Source organism: Diorhabda carinulata, chromosome 3, assembly GCF_026250575.1.
Source record: "Diorhabda carinulata isolate Delta chromosome 3, icDioCari1.1, whole genome shotgun sequence".
In the NCBI taxonomy this organism is placed as follows: domain Eukaryota; kingdom Metazoa; phylum Arthropoda; class Insecta; order Coleoptera; family Chrysomelidae; genus Diorhabda; species Diorhabda carinulata.
In genome coordinates this window covers 32579706-32598605 of record NC_079462.1, presented here as the reverse complement: position 1 = coordinate 32598605, position 18900 = coordinate 32579706, and the positions used below count along the sequence as shown (strand labels likewise).

At 34.5% G+C, this 18900-nt stretch overlaps 1 protein-coding gene across 1 annotated transcript in view; it reads right to left on the bottom strand.

Annotated features, from left to right (window-relative positions):
• Positions 1-259: 259 nt before the first annotated feature.
• LOC130891179 (retinal homeobox protein Rx1-like) overlaps positions 260-18900 on the bottom strand; it is a 67229-nt gene continuing 48588 nt past the window's right edge. The window contains exon 3 of the mRNA XM_057795778.1: positions 260-4622. Coding sequence (XP_057651761.1) covers positions 4248-4622 — 375 coding nt within the window. The 3' untranslated portion in view covers positions 260-4247. The remainder of the gene's footprint in view (positions 4623-18900) is intronic.

The following is an 18900-nucleotide window of genomic DNA, read 5'->3' as shown; positions in this document are numbered from 1 at the left end:
GCTATTGATGTTCGACTTTCTTGACACTATGTCTGATAATATCTGTACTTGTGTTTAATCTATCAGCAAGTATTTGGAACGGAGATAACAAAGGGTTGATGATTCCTATGCGGATTTTTTTCAAGAAAACTGTTTTTAACAAATAAGTCGAACAATTTATCAACGATGATGATATGATCAACTAAACCATATTAATAAAAAATAATATACCACATTTTATTGACTATTAATAAATAAACTAGTTGTAAATGAAACAATGTTAAATTAGAAGATGATTTATTGCAATATTTACAAAAATTCACAGCACTAAATAAAGAAAGTACAATAAATAGGGATTCGAAATACTTCGATAATAAAAAGGATTTAATATCACTATTTACACGTTTATGAAATCACTATATATAGGGTAGTTTGTAAGTAATAGACCAAATAGAATCGGAAGATTATCAGACAAATCGTATTCAAAATAAGTGCAAATATAAGTTTTCGGTTATTTATTGATATTTTGTAACCATAAGCTGTACAGAAAAATAGAAAAAGGTTTGGATTGGGCAAATCTAAAGATTTGTAAGTGTAAGTGTACAATATATTTATGCCATGTATGTTTAGCACGAACACTTCATCGTTTTATTACTCTCTTATTCATAAACATTTACTATATCGTCAATTTACAAATTTGAATTAATATTTCTCACATTCATTATCTTGTTTAATATCAAAATTTCTTGAAGCAAGTTGCATCATATATAATGAAGCAACGAATCTTCCAATTCAGTTTGAACAATTACTTTCGTAAAACCCTGTATGAATATCTGAGATCCAATAGAAAAGTTTACCCATATCTAATAATACTTTCAATGTAATATAAATAATATTGATTCAAATCGTATGAAAGTTTTCAAACCAAGTTGTTTCATTGGCTTGATTACGATATATCTACTATAAAAATAATAAATAATACGAGGACTGGCTATTGAATAACGAGACTGATTACGAAAAAGGATTTTATCATCCTCTTTGCTTTACCGCTTCCATCGACTCAAATCGGGTCCCTTTCAAAGCAGATCTTTTTATAACCTTAGCAGACCCGTTGACGCAAGAGCTTTTGGTCAGGAGTCAGATTTTTTGGCTCCAACTTCGCACAGACTTTTGTCATGTGTAATTGCTCGTGTAAAATTTTACTAACCGTTTCTTTATCGGCGTTTACAACCTTGGCAATTATCCTGATGCGCACAATTTGGATGATTTTGCTTACTGCTTCCGGAGTTGAAACAGTCACGGGGCGATCTGGGTGCTGGTCATTTTCAGTGCTCTTTAGGCCCTCACTAAAACGCTTACACCACTCAAAACACGCGCACGAGATAGAGAATTGTCATCATAAGCATCTTGCAACAGTTTATAGCACTCAGTCGAAGTTATTTTCACTTAAACGAGAAAAAAAAACGTTCGTTTCAAACCGCTACTGCACAAATATTATAATAGTGACGGAAACGTGTTTTGTGACGTGTATGGACAAGATATCTAGATACCCAAAGCACTACATGTTTTTCACTCAACCCGTCTAGAGCTCCCTCTAGGGGCGCAGTCTCATTATTTAATAGCCAGACCTCGTACATTCAGTCAAAATAGTTTTATATTGATTGCGCGTTGAATTCATCAGCTTTTCAGCTAGGGATGAAGGAAAAATAGATTCTGTCTTGATTTTCGTGACCTAGGCTCTAGTGAATCAAACATAAAAATGCACTTATTCAGTATTAATAAAAATTTCCACCAAAAAATTCGTTATAGAAAAAGAACAATCAATACAAATTTATCTATCAAATAACATGTTATTTTCCATCAATCAATCAAGAGATATAAGTTGAAGTTTTGAAATCATTTCAAATATTCGGTCAAAGATTAGTAACAATTTAACATATTTATATTATTATTCAATGTTTATTATAACAAACAAATAAATTTTCGGAAATTTCATATAACGTCATAAATCAATTACTTATTATGTGAGTGTTAAAAGTAAATTTTTATTTCTTGAGTGAATAAGTTTGTGAAACGAGCGGAACGAATTGAACACGAAAAAAATGAGATTGTCATACAAAATTTTTTGCATGACTGCCCTATTTTAATAACAAAATAGGTGAAATTATATGACATAAAACTGCCAAATCACAGGGTTGTAGTGAATGGCGAACATTGCCAACGCTATAATTACTAACAAATGCTTGTTTACAACGATGTCTTTTAGCGTTTTTGTCCTATGTTTGTCTTCGGTTTGTGACTGCTCAATATGTTTGTCGATGGTATAATCAATAAAACTGATAATTTGGTTGTTTTTGAAAATCAGCCCATTAGTAAGGTATTATATATACTAATTTCCCGGCCTGGAAAATGTCAAAGTCAGTTAACCTGTTTTCTTAGCATAAACTCAAGAAAAATAAAAAATTTTCAATGATCAATTTGAGTGCCCTTGTTGGAAATTGTGATGATGTAACTGTTTCAAGGTAATGGCATATTTGAAACGAAAAAGTGGAGGTTATCGTGAATAAAAAATGCATTACCAATCCAGTTGGTATAATTACATTTGATCAAATAACCTTCATTGCTGCAGAATTTCTTAAACCGCCAGAGCAAAAAACAATATACAGGTCACTGTTTTCGAAGATCCAGCGCTTGTTTGCTAGCAGTATTGATACGTTCGAAAAGTAGTTCATCGATGTTGAAAATCTTAAATTCGAACTGAAAGTGATAAATTGTCTGTATTGGAATGAGGCATTCAGATAATCTCTCTCTTCTTTCCATTATCCTCCAAAGGATAAAGTGACACTATTTATATTTGATTCAGAAGTTGTTTCCATGCTTGCCTATCCTGAGCAATCTTTTCGGCATCATGCAGTCTCATATTTATTAATGGTTTTGTTTGGTCTACCCATCTAGTTGGAGATCTTCCTCTTGGGCGTTTGCGTTCTACTCTCCCTGTTATGATCAATCGTTCCTTTGTTCCTGATCTTCTAGCTATATGATTGCGGATATATGCGGTTTATTCTGGTTAGCACTCTTGTACGTGGACCATTTTCTTGTAATACGGATACGTTGGTTCGGTGTTCATGATACCCGTAAGAGTAGTCTATAAACCTACAGTTTGAAAGCTTCTATTAGGTTTTTATCTGCTTTGTTTAAAGTCCAAGTTTTCGTGATAGATTTGTTTTTCCATATTTTATTTAACTTGGTAGTCGCTGATCTTGTTATAATCAGACGACGGTGTATTTTGCTTTCGCATTTCCCAGTGTTAATTAAGGATCTAAGATACTTCGTAGCCTGCAATTTCTGATGTTTGTGGTGATAATTTCTGTTATTGCTGGTATGGTTGACGCCAACTGATATTCCGTCTTGCCACACGTATTCTCCATAATCGTTAAATAAGGTAGGTGAAAGAATGCAACCCTGTTTAACTCCTGCGGACATTCTGAAGGTCCCCGTCGATTCTGCCTTTCGCGTTGTTTTTTTGATAGAGGTAGCGAACTAGTTGAACCAGATGTTTTCAAATAATAACTGAAACTAGTTTAATAATGGGAAGAATTTCATACTGTAATTCCAATTAAATTCATACTTGCCGTGAAAAGTCATGCTGATTTGAATTGAAACCAAAGCAGAGAACGAATTTAAAAAATTCTTCGTTGGCTCAGTCACAACAGCTAAAGATCATATAATTAAACGCATAGTTTACGTTTCTATAAAGGACATACAGACAAACATCCCATGATTTCAAGTAAACATTCACTTTTAACACTGTTGACTGTTCTTCAAAGTGTCATTTTCAATAGCAGTTGTACAAAAAGTGATTTTCCGATGAAAGAAAAATGAGTCGAAAGTTTCAGTAGTCGTTTTCAAAAATATGTTAAATTGCTACATATAAAATAATCATATTTAAGAAGCTATTATCAAATGAGGTTTACTACAAGTGATAACATCAATCCTCATCAAAAAATCCAACAACGATATAATAACTACATTGTAATATACAAGGTTATTTACATACAACAAAAATTTACTGTTTCAGTTCTACTCCATGAAAATAGACAGGATAAAATGACAGCTCTCAAGACGAATATCAAACACCATTCTTTTACAGATAAAACTGTTGTTTGAAATTACTAGAGCTGTATATGTACGCCATGCTTAAGGTAAAATTAAAATTCGTGGTCACACAAATTGGCGCAGTCATTTATAGCTAAATATAACACACTCACTTAAACCATTTGCAAACCTTTAGTAATATTTTCAACATGTTCTTTAGCTTTAAGTCGCAAAGCAGCGATAGAAGTAGTTCTAAGGTCAGGAGGAGTATTGTTAGGTGAATGAGAATGTGAATGCGCCATGGGAGGCCTTCCAGGGTCAGTAGCTATTGGAGAAGTGAGGTAACTGGGATAACCCGTTTGAGGATGACTGAGGAATCCAGGTAAAGCGGATAGAAGTGGTGGTGACAACCATGGATCCATCGGTAAAGTTAGACTCGAGCCAGCTGCCCTCGAAAGAGTCGCAGCATGGTATTCACTTAGACCTAGTCGAGCTGCTTCCATTTTCTCTTGTCTTCTCCATTTCGCTCGTCGATTTTGAAACCAAACCTGCAACAAAGTATTTATCTTTTAAAAAGTTTCATTAGCTATCCAAAAATATGATTTTAAACATAAAAAAATATAATTTAGCTAACTAAATTCAGTATCGAAAATCAAACTAATCACACACACAGATTATATGTAGAATTTTATGACATTTTAATTAGTCAGAAAAAAGTGAAGCTACTTTTGTTGTTTTCAAAACAATGTATTCAAAACAATTTCTTGTGTTAATTTATCATTGCTTTTTGGTGAAACAAATATTGTACAAGCTCAGCAATGGCTTCAATGTGTTATCCGGACTATGCTCCACCGAAAAGAACCATTTGTTATTGGTTTGGATGAAGGTGAACGTTCTGGTCGTCCAACTGTGGTGGTTACTGCAAAAAATATCAAAAAAATCCACGAAATGGTTATATCTAATCGTAAATTGAAATTGCGTGAGTTAGCTGAGGCCATAAAGATATCAGAAGGCAGTGTTTTTCACAATTATACTTGAACATTTGAACACGAGAAAGCTATTTTCAAAGCGAGTGCAGCGTTTACTCACAGTCGATCAAAAACAATAACGTATTGATAATTTAGAGCGAAATAAATTAGATTTTTTGCTTCGATATGTGACAATAGATGAAAAATGGATCCATCACTTCACTCCGGAATCAAACCGATTATCATCTGAGTGGTCTGCGCTGGTGAACCACGTCCGAAGCGCAATAATCAGCTGGAAAGGTTATGGCTTCAGCATTTTTGGGATACACATGAATATTGTTCATCTACTATCTCCGAAAGGGAGAGACAATAAACAGTTAATGTCACATAAAGTTGTTAGATCGTTTAAATGCAAAAATCAAGGAAACACGGTTCCATATGTCAATGAAAAAACCATTATTTCACCAAGACAATGCATCGATGCACAAGTCAATGGCAACGATGATTAAATTGAAAGAATTAGACTTCGAATTGAATGACTACTGGCTATTCGCTGATCTAAAAAAAATGCTCGCTGGTAAGAAATTCAACTCAAAGAGGCAATTGCTGAAACTGAAGCCTATTTTGTGCCTGAATGAAATCGATTATTGGCAAAAAATGTGTTTTTCTTAGTTTGTCACACGATTTATTGAGTGATGTGTTACATAAACCAATGTTTGTATGCACCCCTCTTAAAGAATTTTTGCAGACGAATGAAAAAGGGAAGACCTGTTTCGAGGTTCCACCCTTATTTCCCCTAGCACTTTTGATTATCTGTATTCTTGGGTCGAACTCTTACAGCCATCTTGAAATCAGGTATGGACTCGAATTTCCCATAGAGTGATTTGAAATGGTTTATTTTTTCATATTTTGTTTATTTGTTTGGAAAAAATCTATGAATTCAGTTTATTAACATCAGACGTTGAATTATTTTCTCATTCGGAAAAAAATAATTTTGGGAATTGTTCAATTTTGACAATATGAGTATTTTATATTTGTTACCATTCATATCATGATACGAGGGCGGTTCAAATATGATCGAGACAAATGCTCTGACACAATTATTTATCATCGAAAATATTTACGAAAATTTACGGTTTTTCTAGGTCATTCCACGTTACAAGTTTTTGCAACCTCTACAGAAGCTATTTGATGTCGATAGAAGAATTCCTTGAGCAACTCTGCCATATGCTCACAAAATCTTCTTCTTGGGCGTTGAATATTTGACCTACGAGTGCTTTTTTAGTATTCCAAACATGTTGTAATCGCAGAGTGGTAAGTTAGACTAATAGAGGGATGCTCTAGTAACTCCCACCCTAGTATATAATATCGTATATAACGTAAGAGGTATGAGGGCGCGCGTTATCTTGGAGAAAAATCGCATTTCACGCTGGTATGCTTCTCTGTTTCAAGATATGAGCGGGTTTTATGTGCGTTTTCAGAAGATTAGAGTAGTATGTAGTAATTATGTAACTTTGTGTTCACAGAAAGGCAGCCCACAGTACTCCCCGTCGGTACCAGAATACAGTACACATAACCTTACTCTCAAACTTGGTTATCTTCGCTTTGACTGTCTTCTCTTCTACTTTCTTTACTCTTTAAGCAACACCATGACTTCGGGATTGTAATCGTGTACTCATGATTCGACTGCAGACCTCCTTCACCTCGTATTGCGTCAGCCAGCGACGACAAACTTCCAACCGCACTAATTTTTGCTCGTCCAACAATTTGGAGACCCACTGCACCGTTATTTTGAGATACGGAAGGTGCTCTTTACACTACCAATACTAATGTCGAGTTCAGCCGAAATGTTTGGAAGATTCTTCAAATAATCCTCCAAAATGAGTGGTTTTATCTAGCTAATGTTGTCTGGTGAGGTGCTGTTTTGCAATTATGATCATTCTCGACTGTTATGTGGACATCTTTGAACGCTACTACGACGCACTGTTACTTAGGGAACCCATTAACAGATAATCAAGCCACGATCTTCAAAACATACCAGCGAGCCATATGCAGTGTTTGTCTCGATCATATTCGAACCGCTCTCGTTTAAAATTTGTTTAACGGGAGGAGCTGACAGAAAGCAATATTAAGTCTCTTTTTAAGATAATTTCATACTAGCATTACTGGTTTTTAGAGATTTATGCTCTTGACCTTGATCACCTTCATTTCTAACAAAACAACCTGAAAATATATATTCTGAATTCAAAATTCTAATATTATAATAGCTCAAGTTATTATTGCAGTAATATTCGTCGGTGTTGGGGTGTTTTCCAATAGGGACTTGACAATTCTGAATTTAGTTTGTGGACACACCTTTTCAACTTAACATCGAACTGTCATTGTCAGTTTATTCAGTAGACATAACCTTTTCATCATGGTAAGAATTAACTACAGAAACTCGGAGTCCGATACTTTAAGAGCGTTAACTCCGATTTTCGGTCGTAATTCTCGACAGACAGTAACAATTTTAGTGAAAAGTCTACATATTCGTTGTGTAATGTTGCCGTGCCAGTGAGACTTCGGGTTGGTGTCGAAAATATCGCTGCCATGGAAACACCCGTAGCAAATGATCCAAATCAGTCAATTCCACGGCGTTCTCAAGAGTTGGGCATCGCGAAGACCACGTGAATTTACTTTACACCCATACAAGATCAGGCTCACTTAAGAATTGAAGACGATGGACCATTCGAAGCGACGTCCATTCTCCGATTGGGTTCTGGAAAAGATGCGCCAACATGATAAATTTCATCGCAAAATCATTTTCAGTGACGAAGCTCATTTCTGGCTCAATGGGTTTGTCAATAAACAAAATATGCGGTATTGGGCGGCTGAAAATCCACATGTGCTTAATGAAAAACCACTTCATTCACAAAAGATAACTGTTTGGTGCAGTTTGCGTATCGGCGGCGTCATAGGGCCTTATTTTTTCGTCGACTGTGAATGGTTATCGCTATCGCGCCATGATTATCGATTATATTTGGCCCGAATTGAAATTTATGGACTTGGACAGCATGTGGTTTCAACAGGACGGCACCACAAGCCACACAACACACGTTACAATCGATTTGTTGAAGAACAAGTTTGAGCGTGTTATCTCAAGAAATGGACCAGTCGATTGGCCGCCTCGTTCGTGTGATTTAACGCCTCTAGATTTTTTTCTTTAGGGCTGCGTCAAGTCATTGGTTTATGCTAATAAGCCGACGACGTCGGAAGAACTTAAAGCCAACATTGAACGCGAAATAGCAGCCGTTTCGGCCAAAATGTGTGGCCGAGTCATGGAAAATTGGGTCCAACGAATCAACTGCTGCAAACGTGCTCGCGGTGGCCATATGAGCGAAGTGGTCTTCCATTCATAAATGTTTTAAATGTACTTCAACCCGATAATAAAGTTTTTGAAATATCTCAAATTGTTTTCATTTTATTTTGAAAAAAAGTTTTCCTTATTGGAAAACCCCTCATTTGAAAGAATGCAGCCGCAGCTGTACCCCATTCTGCCTAGTCAATCTTGTTTGTGTGTGTACTCCCAAAAACATCCAATCCCAGCTCTGCAGAGAAAAATATTTCTATGTCAGCCCCGTTCCAAAAGCATGTTCCACTTTCCAATTTCAAAAATAAACCATCTTAGTATAAAGATAACTCTATTTGTATTAAAAACATAATAATGGAAATAAGCGCAGTCGTCGAAATATCAACTATATAGAAAATTGAGACCTGCAAGTGATAAAAAAATTGATTCGATTCTAAATATGTTCCCAAGAAAAAAAGGTACATATGGATATATAAGGATGTAACTTCTTATGAGTGTGAAACATCCCGTACATATCAAATTCATTTGATGATACTAAATCTCGTATACAATATGATGAATTTACTTAATGTAACATATATGCTTTCCAACGAGGTACCAAATAGACCAGTCCTTCTCTGCGGTACAGATATCTTTCTTCTCAGTTATGTTAGGACGCCTTCGGCGAGCTCAAAATTGGTTTTGAACTGATGCATTAATTGACAATTTGATGGCATTCTTTGCCCGGGCTAATAGCGACTGAAGCTGTCTTAAATTGACTAAACCCAATAAGAAGTTTTAGTGAACTCCCATGTTTCTCGAATGCAATTTTCTCGTTGTGTTGGCAATTGTGTAACTTCATAAAAGTAAGCTGACGGCACAGAATGAAATTTTTATTTCGTTTTACGAAAATTGAACTCGAATGAAAAGAACTAATGACCAAAGTTATTATGTTTGTTTGGAATCAAAATGTTTTTAAAATAAATAACGATATTTCAATTAGATTTAAAAATGAATTAAATGATTTTCGTTTTATACACAACATCGGATAAATATAATATGAAGATCGATTGTTAATTAAGCGTACAAATGCTGGGATATAATTTAAACTTATACTACTAAATATAGGTTGATAAACTTTGGAAATTTAACTATATAACTTCAAAAAGATAATAAGATAATAATTGAGAATTAAATTTGAACAAGAAATAGAGGTGAGGAAACTGAAATTTATTAAGAGAAATAATTGAACCTTATCATTAGTTTGTATTTCGAAAAAGCCACTAAATGATGAATCAAATTTTTCTATAAAAGCTACCAGAAAGAATATATTCAACAATACTCCTAGACGAGGGTTGTACGAGGGTTGTTAATTAAGTTTTGAGATGTAAATATGTCAAATCTGACATAAAGTTTGACATTTTTAAAGGTGAACGGACTCAGAACTTGTTGTCATACGAGTGCTATTTGAGTTGTTTACAGATACTTGAATCATTCATTGATGATTTTCTATTCCTTTCGACGTGTAGTAAATCAACAGCAGTGTGGTAATCAGCTCGTCTCGACTTTTGGCGATGAAGCACCATCTTCAGTCACCGTGCTTCGTTGGTTTTCGTGAAAGTCGTCCAATATTGGTTATTGTGCCAGAAACATCGATGCTGTACGTAAACTGAGAACGCAAGAACGTCATGTGACATACAGTGAAATTGAAGCATTCTTGGGCATTGGTTCCAATCGCATAAATTCAATATTGCAAGAAAATTTAGCTGTCAAAATTATTTGTACTCGCTGGATACCGCATAAACTCTCGAAAAAAAAAACTTGTGCAGCTCCTGCGCCTCGGCCTTTTATACGCTGGATTAGAAAAAAGTCTAGTGAAGCCGAGTCTGGACTGTAAGGTACTAGTAACAAGATACATAACTACACGCCAGTTGTTGGCGATGGCTAGGCGTAAGAAACTGTATTAACTGTTTATCCGGGTAGTACGAACTTTGTGGATGACACCATGTTGACCAAGGAAGCAAATATGTATGGAATTTCGCATTTTGGGCCGTGGGGGAGAAGGTTTGTACCATTCTAAGCTCTCCAGCTTCTCTATGGGGCATATTTAAAGACCCACCACTCACCACATTGTCCAAAAAGTCGGTGTTTTCTTTCAAATGATTGAGAAGATCCAGGAAGAGTGCTCAATTTATCAGCAATTATTCTGATACTTTCCCCACCTTCTCGAAACAACTTGTGCTACTCAAAAAAACCGATCTAGACATGGCAGCATAACTGTAGGCCTCTTTAATGTCGTGAGTCCTTTTCCTGTCTACTATTTGATGGTGTATCGCTGCTTCTATAAACGCTCCGGGTAGAGGTTTTTCGACAGGGATTACAGTACTTACAAAAGATCTACTATCTTCAACGAAGACCGCCTCTATGTACGTACATTCGCTTAGGAAAAACTAGTCCTACTAATTTCAGAGCAAACCCTGTATGCTGGAAACAATTTGCACACAGTTTTCATGGCAAAATTATTGAAGAAAATGAACTTTAAAATATGGTTTAGGATGATTTTAAAATATTGGAAAGTCACTGGACTAAGTGTGTCAATTCGAAATTATTAATATAATATTAATAAGTTATTTCTTAATTCTAATGTCATGTTGCCGTTAAAACTCCCCCGTATTTAGCATCTAAATAGATCAATTCGGTAAAGTGATATAATATCCATACATCATTATCCTACATTACGATAATCTGATGCGAACAAACTACTCAAAACATTTCAAAAAACTTTTAACTCATTCTTGATTACACTATTAATAATTGATGAACATATATAGCAATGAATTTTTAATTAAATACCTACTCACAACGATTATTTTTTTTTATAGTCTATGTGAAAATAGAATCCGTAGTCAATGTATAATATACCTTTTTGTGAAATTATCGATCGTCTAATGTCATTATTTTGTTTGAGAATCATGATTATGTTTGTCAAGTAATCAAACTACAATGCCACCAAAGTGGATACTCAGTGGCGACACTTCAAAGCTCCTGACGGATTAATAGGAAGGTCAGAACTACAGCTAAAATACACTCAACAGCAAAAAAAATCGGACCCTTCATACATTTCTTATTAAAAGCTACTTTTCAGCAATGTATTCTAAGCTGTAAGTAGTTTTTCTCACATTTAAACATCTTTAATTTATTAACTAAGCCTTTTCTGTGATTAATATAAATGTTTTTTTTATTTTGATCCAGAATAATGGTTTTTACAAATGTTGATATAGCCCGAGCTAATGCCTTGGCCAAAGAAGGCCGGAGCTTACGGCACATTGCTGAAACGCTTGGGATAGTGAAGTCTACCATTCACGATGCACTCCGGCATCTCCGGGATACTTTGAAAAAAGCTTTCTCATGGTCAAATGTGGACATTTTTGTAACCACCTCAATTGAACGACCAGAACGTTCACCATCATCGGTGTCTGTACGACATTAAACCAATAAACGAATGGAGCAAAGTCCGGTTAACAATTTTCAAGCCATTACTGAGCTCGTACAGTATATTTTTCATCACGAAGCAATGAAAAATTAACACGAAGTTGTTTCGATTCCATTGTTTTGAAACTAAAAAAAGTAGCTTCACTTAAATGACTGTCACTTTTTTCTGACTAATCAAAATGTCATAAAATTCTACATATAGTTGAAAGTTGGTACTTGATAAACGTCATATGGATTTGACCATGGCAGCGCTATCTGTGTGTCGGTCACACGACTTAATGAGTGATGTATTAGTTATCTTTTAAATTCAAAATCTTGACGGTGATGGATTGAAGATATTTTTTGCCGTTTAGCATGTAACGAGTCGCTACTGACATTCAATATGAGAAATATAAAAATGGATTAAGCATTTTTAATATCATTACAGCTGTTTATTCAGGAAATGGATAAAAAATTGTTGTATACATACTATAATTTTCCCCAACAAAATATTCAATTTATATCAAATCGTTTGTCATGCTGACAAACCGAGGAAAGAAATTATATAACCACCTGTTTGAAAACTTACTAGTTTTTGTCATTATTAGCCCAACATTTTCCCCAGATAATTCCATATTATTAGATCTATTCCGTGATTTAATGGAAATATTTTTCTGACGATGCTTATTATTTAAATATATTTTATAATGAGATCATTTCAGAAAAGATTACATCGTAACATCAAACGCCACATTTGAATAATTTTTTTCAACTAATCATATTCTAGTCAGAACCAAGGACCTTCATTTTAACAAAATGGTAACAAATTTAAGGGTCCGTTATACCTCATGCTGAGCTAAGTTTAGCGAGACGTCAGGCGCAGATACGAATGCGGTTCCGTAGTAGAATCTTGGAATATAATAGGACCAATCCGACTGCTGCCGTGTTATTAGGCGGCACAATGCCTCTTTGTGAACTCCTCGAGGTTCTTTTTTCGAATGACAAACATTGATTGTATCGAGTCAGTGACGGTTCAGATTACGACAATTTTTTAATTAATAAGAAATTAAAAAAAATATTTATTACAAAAACATTTGGAATAATAAACGTTATCACACATTTTTTATAAGATAATAAAATGTGCAAGTATACAGTCTGTTTGGAGAAAATAACGCAGGCCATTAAACACTAAACACTTTCTAAAGTTGTATAACTCGCTCAATTTGAAGTCGAATATATTAAATTGAGTGATTTAACATCAAATGAAGATATGTGGTTAAAATAATTGCAAATTTTGTTCCAATTGATGTAGGTTAATAGTTCTGCTGGAACCCACAAGTTTCCCTTACTTGTGTTGTTTATTCGTAGCTGTGAAAACATTTTATTATATTTATTGCCAGTTTGTGATTGAAAACATCAAATAAAAGTTTATCTAACACATATTGGTACTACTCGTAGATAATGACGATAAATCTAGGTCGCATGTTATATTTGTGTTTAAGATCTAGGAAAAATGCTCAAATGAATTCAATATTTCATTACAAAGTTGGAATACCACAAATCTGGTGGTATTCCCCGATAATGAATAAATAAATATTCGAAAGGTTTAAATCTATAATAAAATGAGTTTACTTTGGTATTTTATTGCCACACCCCACAAAAATCATCTTCATTAAAACTAACAAAGTCTCTCTTTGATTTTATATGACATGGGTTTCAAAAAATTTACAAACCGTGATAATTAACACATTTTTTCACTAACTCCACGGCTTACCGCCTGAGTTTTATACTATATCATTGCCTCTAAGTTCATCAAATGATGAGTCTACAGCTTAATTTGTGCGGTTAATAATTTTTTTTTCAATCAAATATATCGAACTTTGTTTTTGCGGGAGTTCTTCTTCATTACTTTAATGTGAAGAAAAATGCTGCCGAATTCATCGTATTTTGGTGGAAGTTTATGGTGAACATACTCTAGCTTAGCGAACGCGCCAAAAGTGGTTTACACGATTTAAAAGTGGTGATTTTGGCTTGGAAGACGATGAATATCATGGGCAGCCAAAAAAGTTTGAAGAATTGGGAGCATTACTCGATAAAAATTGTTGCCAAACACAAGAAGAGCTTGCAGAATCTTTGGGTGTCACTCAAGCAGCCATTTCAAAACGTTTGAAAGCAGCTAGATATATTCGAAAGCAAGGAAATTGGGTTCCACGTGATCTCAAGCCGAGAGACGTCGAAAGGCGGTTTTGCATGTCCGGAATGCTGCTGAAACGCAACAGAAGGACGTCATTTTTGCATCGGATTATTGGTGATGAAAAATGAATCCATTACGACAGCCCTAAGCGCAAAAAATCATCTGTGAAACCCGGCCAAGCAGGCAATTCAGCGGCAAAACCGAATATCCATGGCGCGAAGGTAATGTTCTCCGGGTGAAACCATCAATGGACAACGCCCTCACTGGAAAACTGTTAATTTATAATAAATTACTTGCATATATGGGTGATTCCGTTCTAACTGTGATTTTTTGTATTCAAAATTTCAAGATTTTAAAATTTAACTTTTCTAACTTTTTTATGCATATTATTCATCTATTTTACTGTAAAAATAAAACTCTAAGAGGAATTTACTACAACTTCAAAGTATCACGAGCAAGACACAAATGTCGGATTTTGAGTTCCACGGTACTGACTCATTTATCCACGGTACTGACATGGTAACTTAAGATATTAAACAACAAGTGCATCAATTTTCCTCAGTTTGATCATAAACATTAGAATTTATAAGGTAATTAGTTTAAATCATTTGTTACGACAAAAAAAATTAATAATTTATCGGTAAATTCTAGGAATGGACATGACACGGTACTGACATTCAAGTGATGTAGTATAAGTTTTCTTTAAGTGGCAAGTTATATTGTATAAAAATAATGTTTAAATATCTTAAGATATCTTATTCAATTAACACAAAATTTTTATTAATTGATTATTAATTAATGACTAGTACAAAAAAACAATACAGGACATTGAATATCACAGTTAGAACGGAATCACCCATATACTGAGGCCGGTTTGGACTCTCAAATCTTTTAGAGATTCCAAAAGAACGTGCTGAGTAACATCGTTGATGCACCCTGGTACTTTGGTACTAGCGGCCTTCTGCAAAGACCTGGAGATAGACACTGTGAGGCAGGTAACTAGTAAATGCGCCGAGCAGCGGCGATTATGTAAAGTGCTTAGTGTGGAAGCAGAGTGCGAAATCTTAAATATCAGTATTAATACAATTCAAGGAAGTTCTAGTGTTACTGCAAAAGTTATTATAAATTGAAAATCATACATGATAAAACCATTTCTTGTTTGTCTATATGTCAAAATTGGAATGCAAATATTTAAAATCGATTATTGGAAATTTCCATATAAAATTGAAAACAGTAACGATTTATTTACAAAACTCATTAATTCCACAACGATAGTATCTCACATGAAAACCGTTCCCCAAAGCAAAGTTAACTTCCCTAATAATCGGTTCCGAGTCTCAACATTAATAGCCTTTATTATGCGAGGGTGAGAGTCTATTTTAAACGTACGGCAATGGTGGTCTCTCCCGCTAATAAATTGGCAGCTACACACATCAACGTCAACGTGGTCTTCTTTGTTATATCCAGCTAATCAGGCCTATGACGTGTAATTTGCTATTGCACGTGACGTACACGTGACCAACGTCGTTGCTCCGAATTGTTTAAAACTTGTCACAATGTACTCTCTTGTTTGTTGTGTGACAGCACGACGAAACTTATTAGTGTTCTATTACCGTTCATTCCCCGAGCTTAGCGTTCTCGGTTTGCCTAATTTGCAAGATATTGTGTAACCAGATTTACTGGAATGTTGAATGTGATGTGTTAATTAATGCAATTAAAATGGTAATGAGAATATTGTTAATTGAAAGAGAAGAACCACGAGAGGTATTACGTGAAACAGTAACAGTGTATCAAAAACCAAATTGCTAAGAAAGAGTTTGTGGCGACAACGCCATGTGCCCTCGCATTTAAAAATACTTATTATAGGTACACAATTCCCGATATCTGCCCAGGAAATTTCAAGTCTCTTTTCTTTCAAAACTTTCTTAATGTCTTAATAGCATTAAATTAGCTTAATCCTCTCCGATATACCTGGTACTCGTTTTAAGAAAAACCAACACTTATCTGAGCCCAGACGAGACGTTTTGAATCCAAAACAAACTCATTTTGTCTCGTGACAGTTTATTATTTAGATTTGTAAATAATTTTATGTAAATTGTTTTGTTTGGTATTTATGTATATATAGTAAGTTCAAGTAGCTTTGATTGTTGTGCTACCTCATCACCATCATTTTTAGAGTTTTTTTAAGGGGTCCACGTGGTTTCATTATTTTTTCATCAATATTCAATGTTATTATACAGTTCGAATCAGGGTCATTTCCTATTGGTTGTGTGTGTGTGTGTGTGTGTTTTGTGCAGTACGGAAGCTGTTTTGAACTTTTAAATATCGAATTGTATTCTAGAAGAAAACTATATTTTACGATAATTTTCTTGCTTACTTTTTGGTGGTGATGAATTTTGGACGAGGGTTGTGACGTGATGGAATCAATACTTTTGATAATCATGGCATATATTAAAAACAATTGAATAGTAAAATCTAGTAAATATCTCGACAAAGAGATAAAATAGTGGTTGGTGATTCATATTTTTCTTGTGCGGAAAACAATTATCCAAACATTCACTTTCCTCTTGTAGATTCTATTTTTCGTAAAAAACGTGGTTTATAACCTGTCTTATGATTGCTGATAGTTGAAATTATTTGTTTGAGTTTAATCGTTAGATTAGAAATACAACCAAATATAACAGTTTCTGAATATTATATCACTTACACTCGTAGAAATATATTGATTATTCAATAAAGTTTTTTATGAAGTTAAACGAAAATATTCATATTCAGAAAGAGAGGGAGCTTTCCTTTCTCTAATGTCTCAAGACATACTTTTCCAGGGAGAGTTTCACGCGATAATTTGATCAATAAACACAAGAAATTAATTCACTTTTAAAGACCTTTATAATGAAGACATTATATCGCATTGCATCAACAAAGAAGTTTCTGTTATCAAAGATGAATATTACTAGTCTTTTTACTGCGAAATAAGTATACTTGTTTCTTTGTAATTGTGCGTCCATTCCGTGTGACCTCGCATCTAAAAATACTTAATACAGGTAAACATTCCTCCGAACAAATTCCATCCATAAAACAGTAATCTATCCACAGTTGACTGACCGATACCTGACTTTGGGAAAAACCAATAACCTTCTACCTGATCTTTGTTCCAACCCAGGCGAAGCGTTTGGAATCGAGGAGAAATTCATTCTGCCTCACGAAGCGATCAGATCTGGAATGCCAAGACTTCAGAGAAGCTGCGCCGTTTCCAGAGGCTTAGCTCGACGTATTTTATTTTTTCGATGTTTATATTTTTTGTGTATACAGTTTTGTCGATATATTATAATAAGTTATTGATCTTTGTTTATTGTTGTACCCTTGCCCTCGACACGAAGACTAGCGCCCATAAATTGAGAAAAAACGGGCTTTTTCTAGATTTAGATCGCAGTTTCTGATATGATATACCTAGGCTCTAATACACTTTTTAATTTAGAACTGAAACAGTAACGTGTCTTTTTGAACTATAGTCAAAATTTTAACAAGCTATTTTATTTAAATTTTCTTGACAGCTATTATTCTTTGCGGAAATAACTATCAACATTGATGAGTTTAATAAATATTATATAAACTCGACACTATCAATTTCGATTTTGTAAACGTAGTACTGAATTCCTTGTAAGCCTTTCATGGCTGTGTGGTTTCAATATTGAATTAACGTATATCGCAATTGCTATGTGAACAAAAAATCGTTTCTTGACATTAGTTAGACAAGTTTATGTCAGTAAGATTAAAATATGTTATAAGTTCGAAATAAAAAAAGGCATTTATAATTTGGTTGAACAGATCCCTTAGCCTCACATAGTTCGTCCTTTTCAAATCGAACATATTTCACGTCGAAGCATTCACCGTGCTACAGACTGATGTGAAGAAGGAATACCATATCTGATCCTTCAGATATGGTATGGTATTTCAGAACATAAACAATATTATATAATTATCAAAATTTTAATGATGCTCAGTTAGTTCGTCATACATGTATCACAAGCAAAAGGCTAAATTCAATCCAGTCCATCATTTAAAGGACAGTTTCCTCATCTTTTAGTTTCTTAAGACCTTTTTTCAACATTCTACATTCTTTTCTGTCAGTCTTAGATGGTTTTATAGTAGTTTTCTCAGTTTTTAGCCTTTTCAATCTAGTCGTATTTTCTTTTCAGCCAATTTCTTTTTACTTTCTAGCTCTAACTTAGAGGGCACTGTTCTTATCAAAAATTGACTTTTTTCCTTTTGGTTTGGTCGTCCAATTGAGGTGGTTACTTCAGAAAACATCAAAAGAGTCCACACATTGGTTATATCTAACCGTAAATTGAAATTGCGTGACATAGCTAGGCATTAGGTATCAGAAGGCAGTGTGTTCACAATTATACATGAACCTTTGACCTTGAGAAAGATTTTGTCAAAGTAAGTGCTGCTTTAATCACAGTGGATCAAAAACAACGACTTGTTGATGTTTCAAAGAAGTGTTTGGCCATTTTCACACATGGATCCAACTACATTGCTGAATCAAAACGATCATCATCTGAATGGACTGCAGCCGGTGACCACGTCCGAAGAAAAAACCACTGTTTCACCAAGACAATGCACAGATTCATAAGTCGATGGCAACTATGGCTGAATTGAACGAATTAGAGTTCGAATTGCTTCGAAGATATTCGTTGAACTTAAAAACTTTATTAAATAATCGATATAGTTCTACGAGTGTAAGTGATATAATATTCATAAACTGTTTCACACAAATATCTTGGTTGTATTCCTAGTCTAACGAATAAACTCAAACACATAATTTCAAGTTAAACAAGGAATCGCCAACCTTTGGGATACGA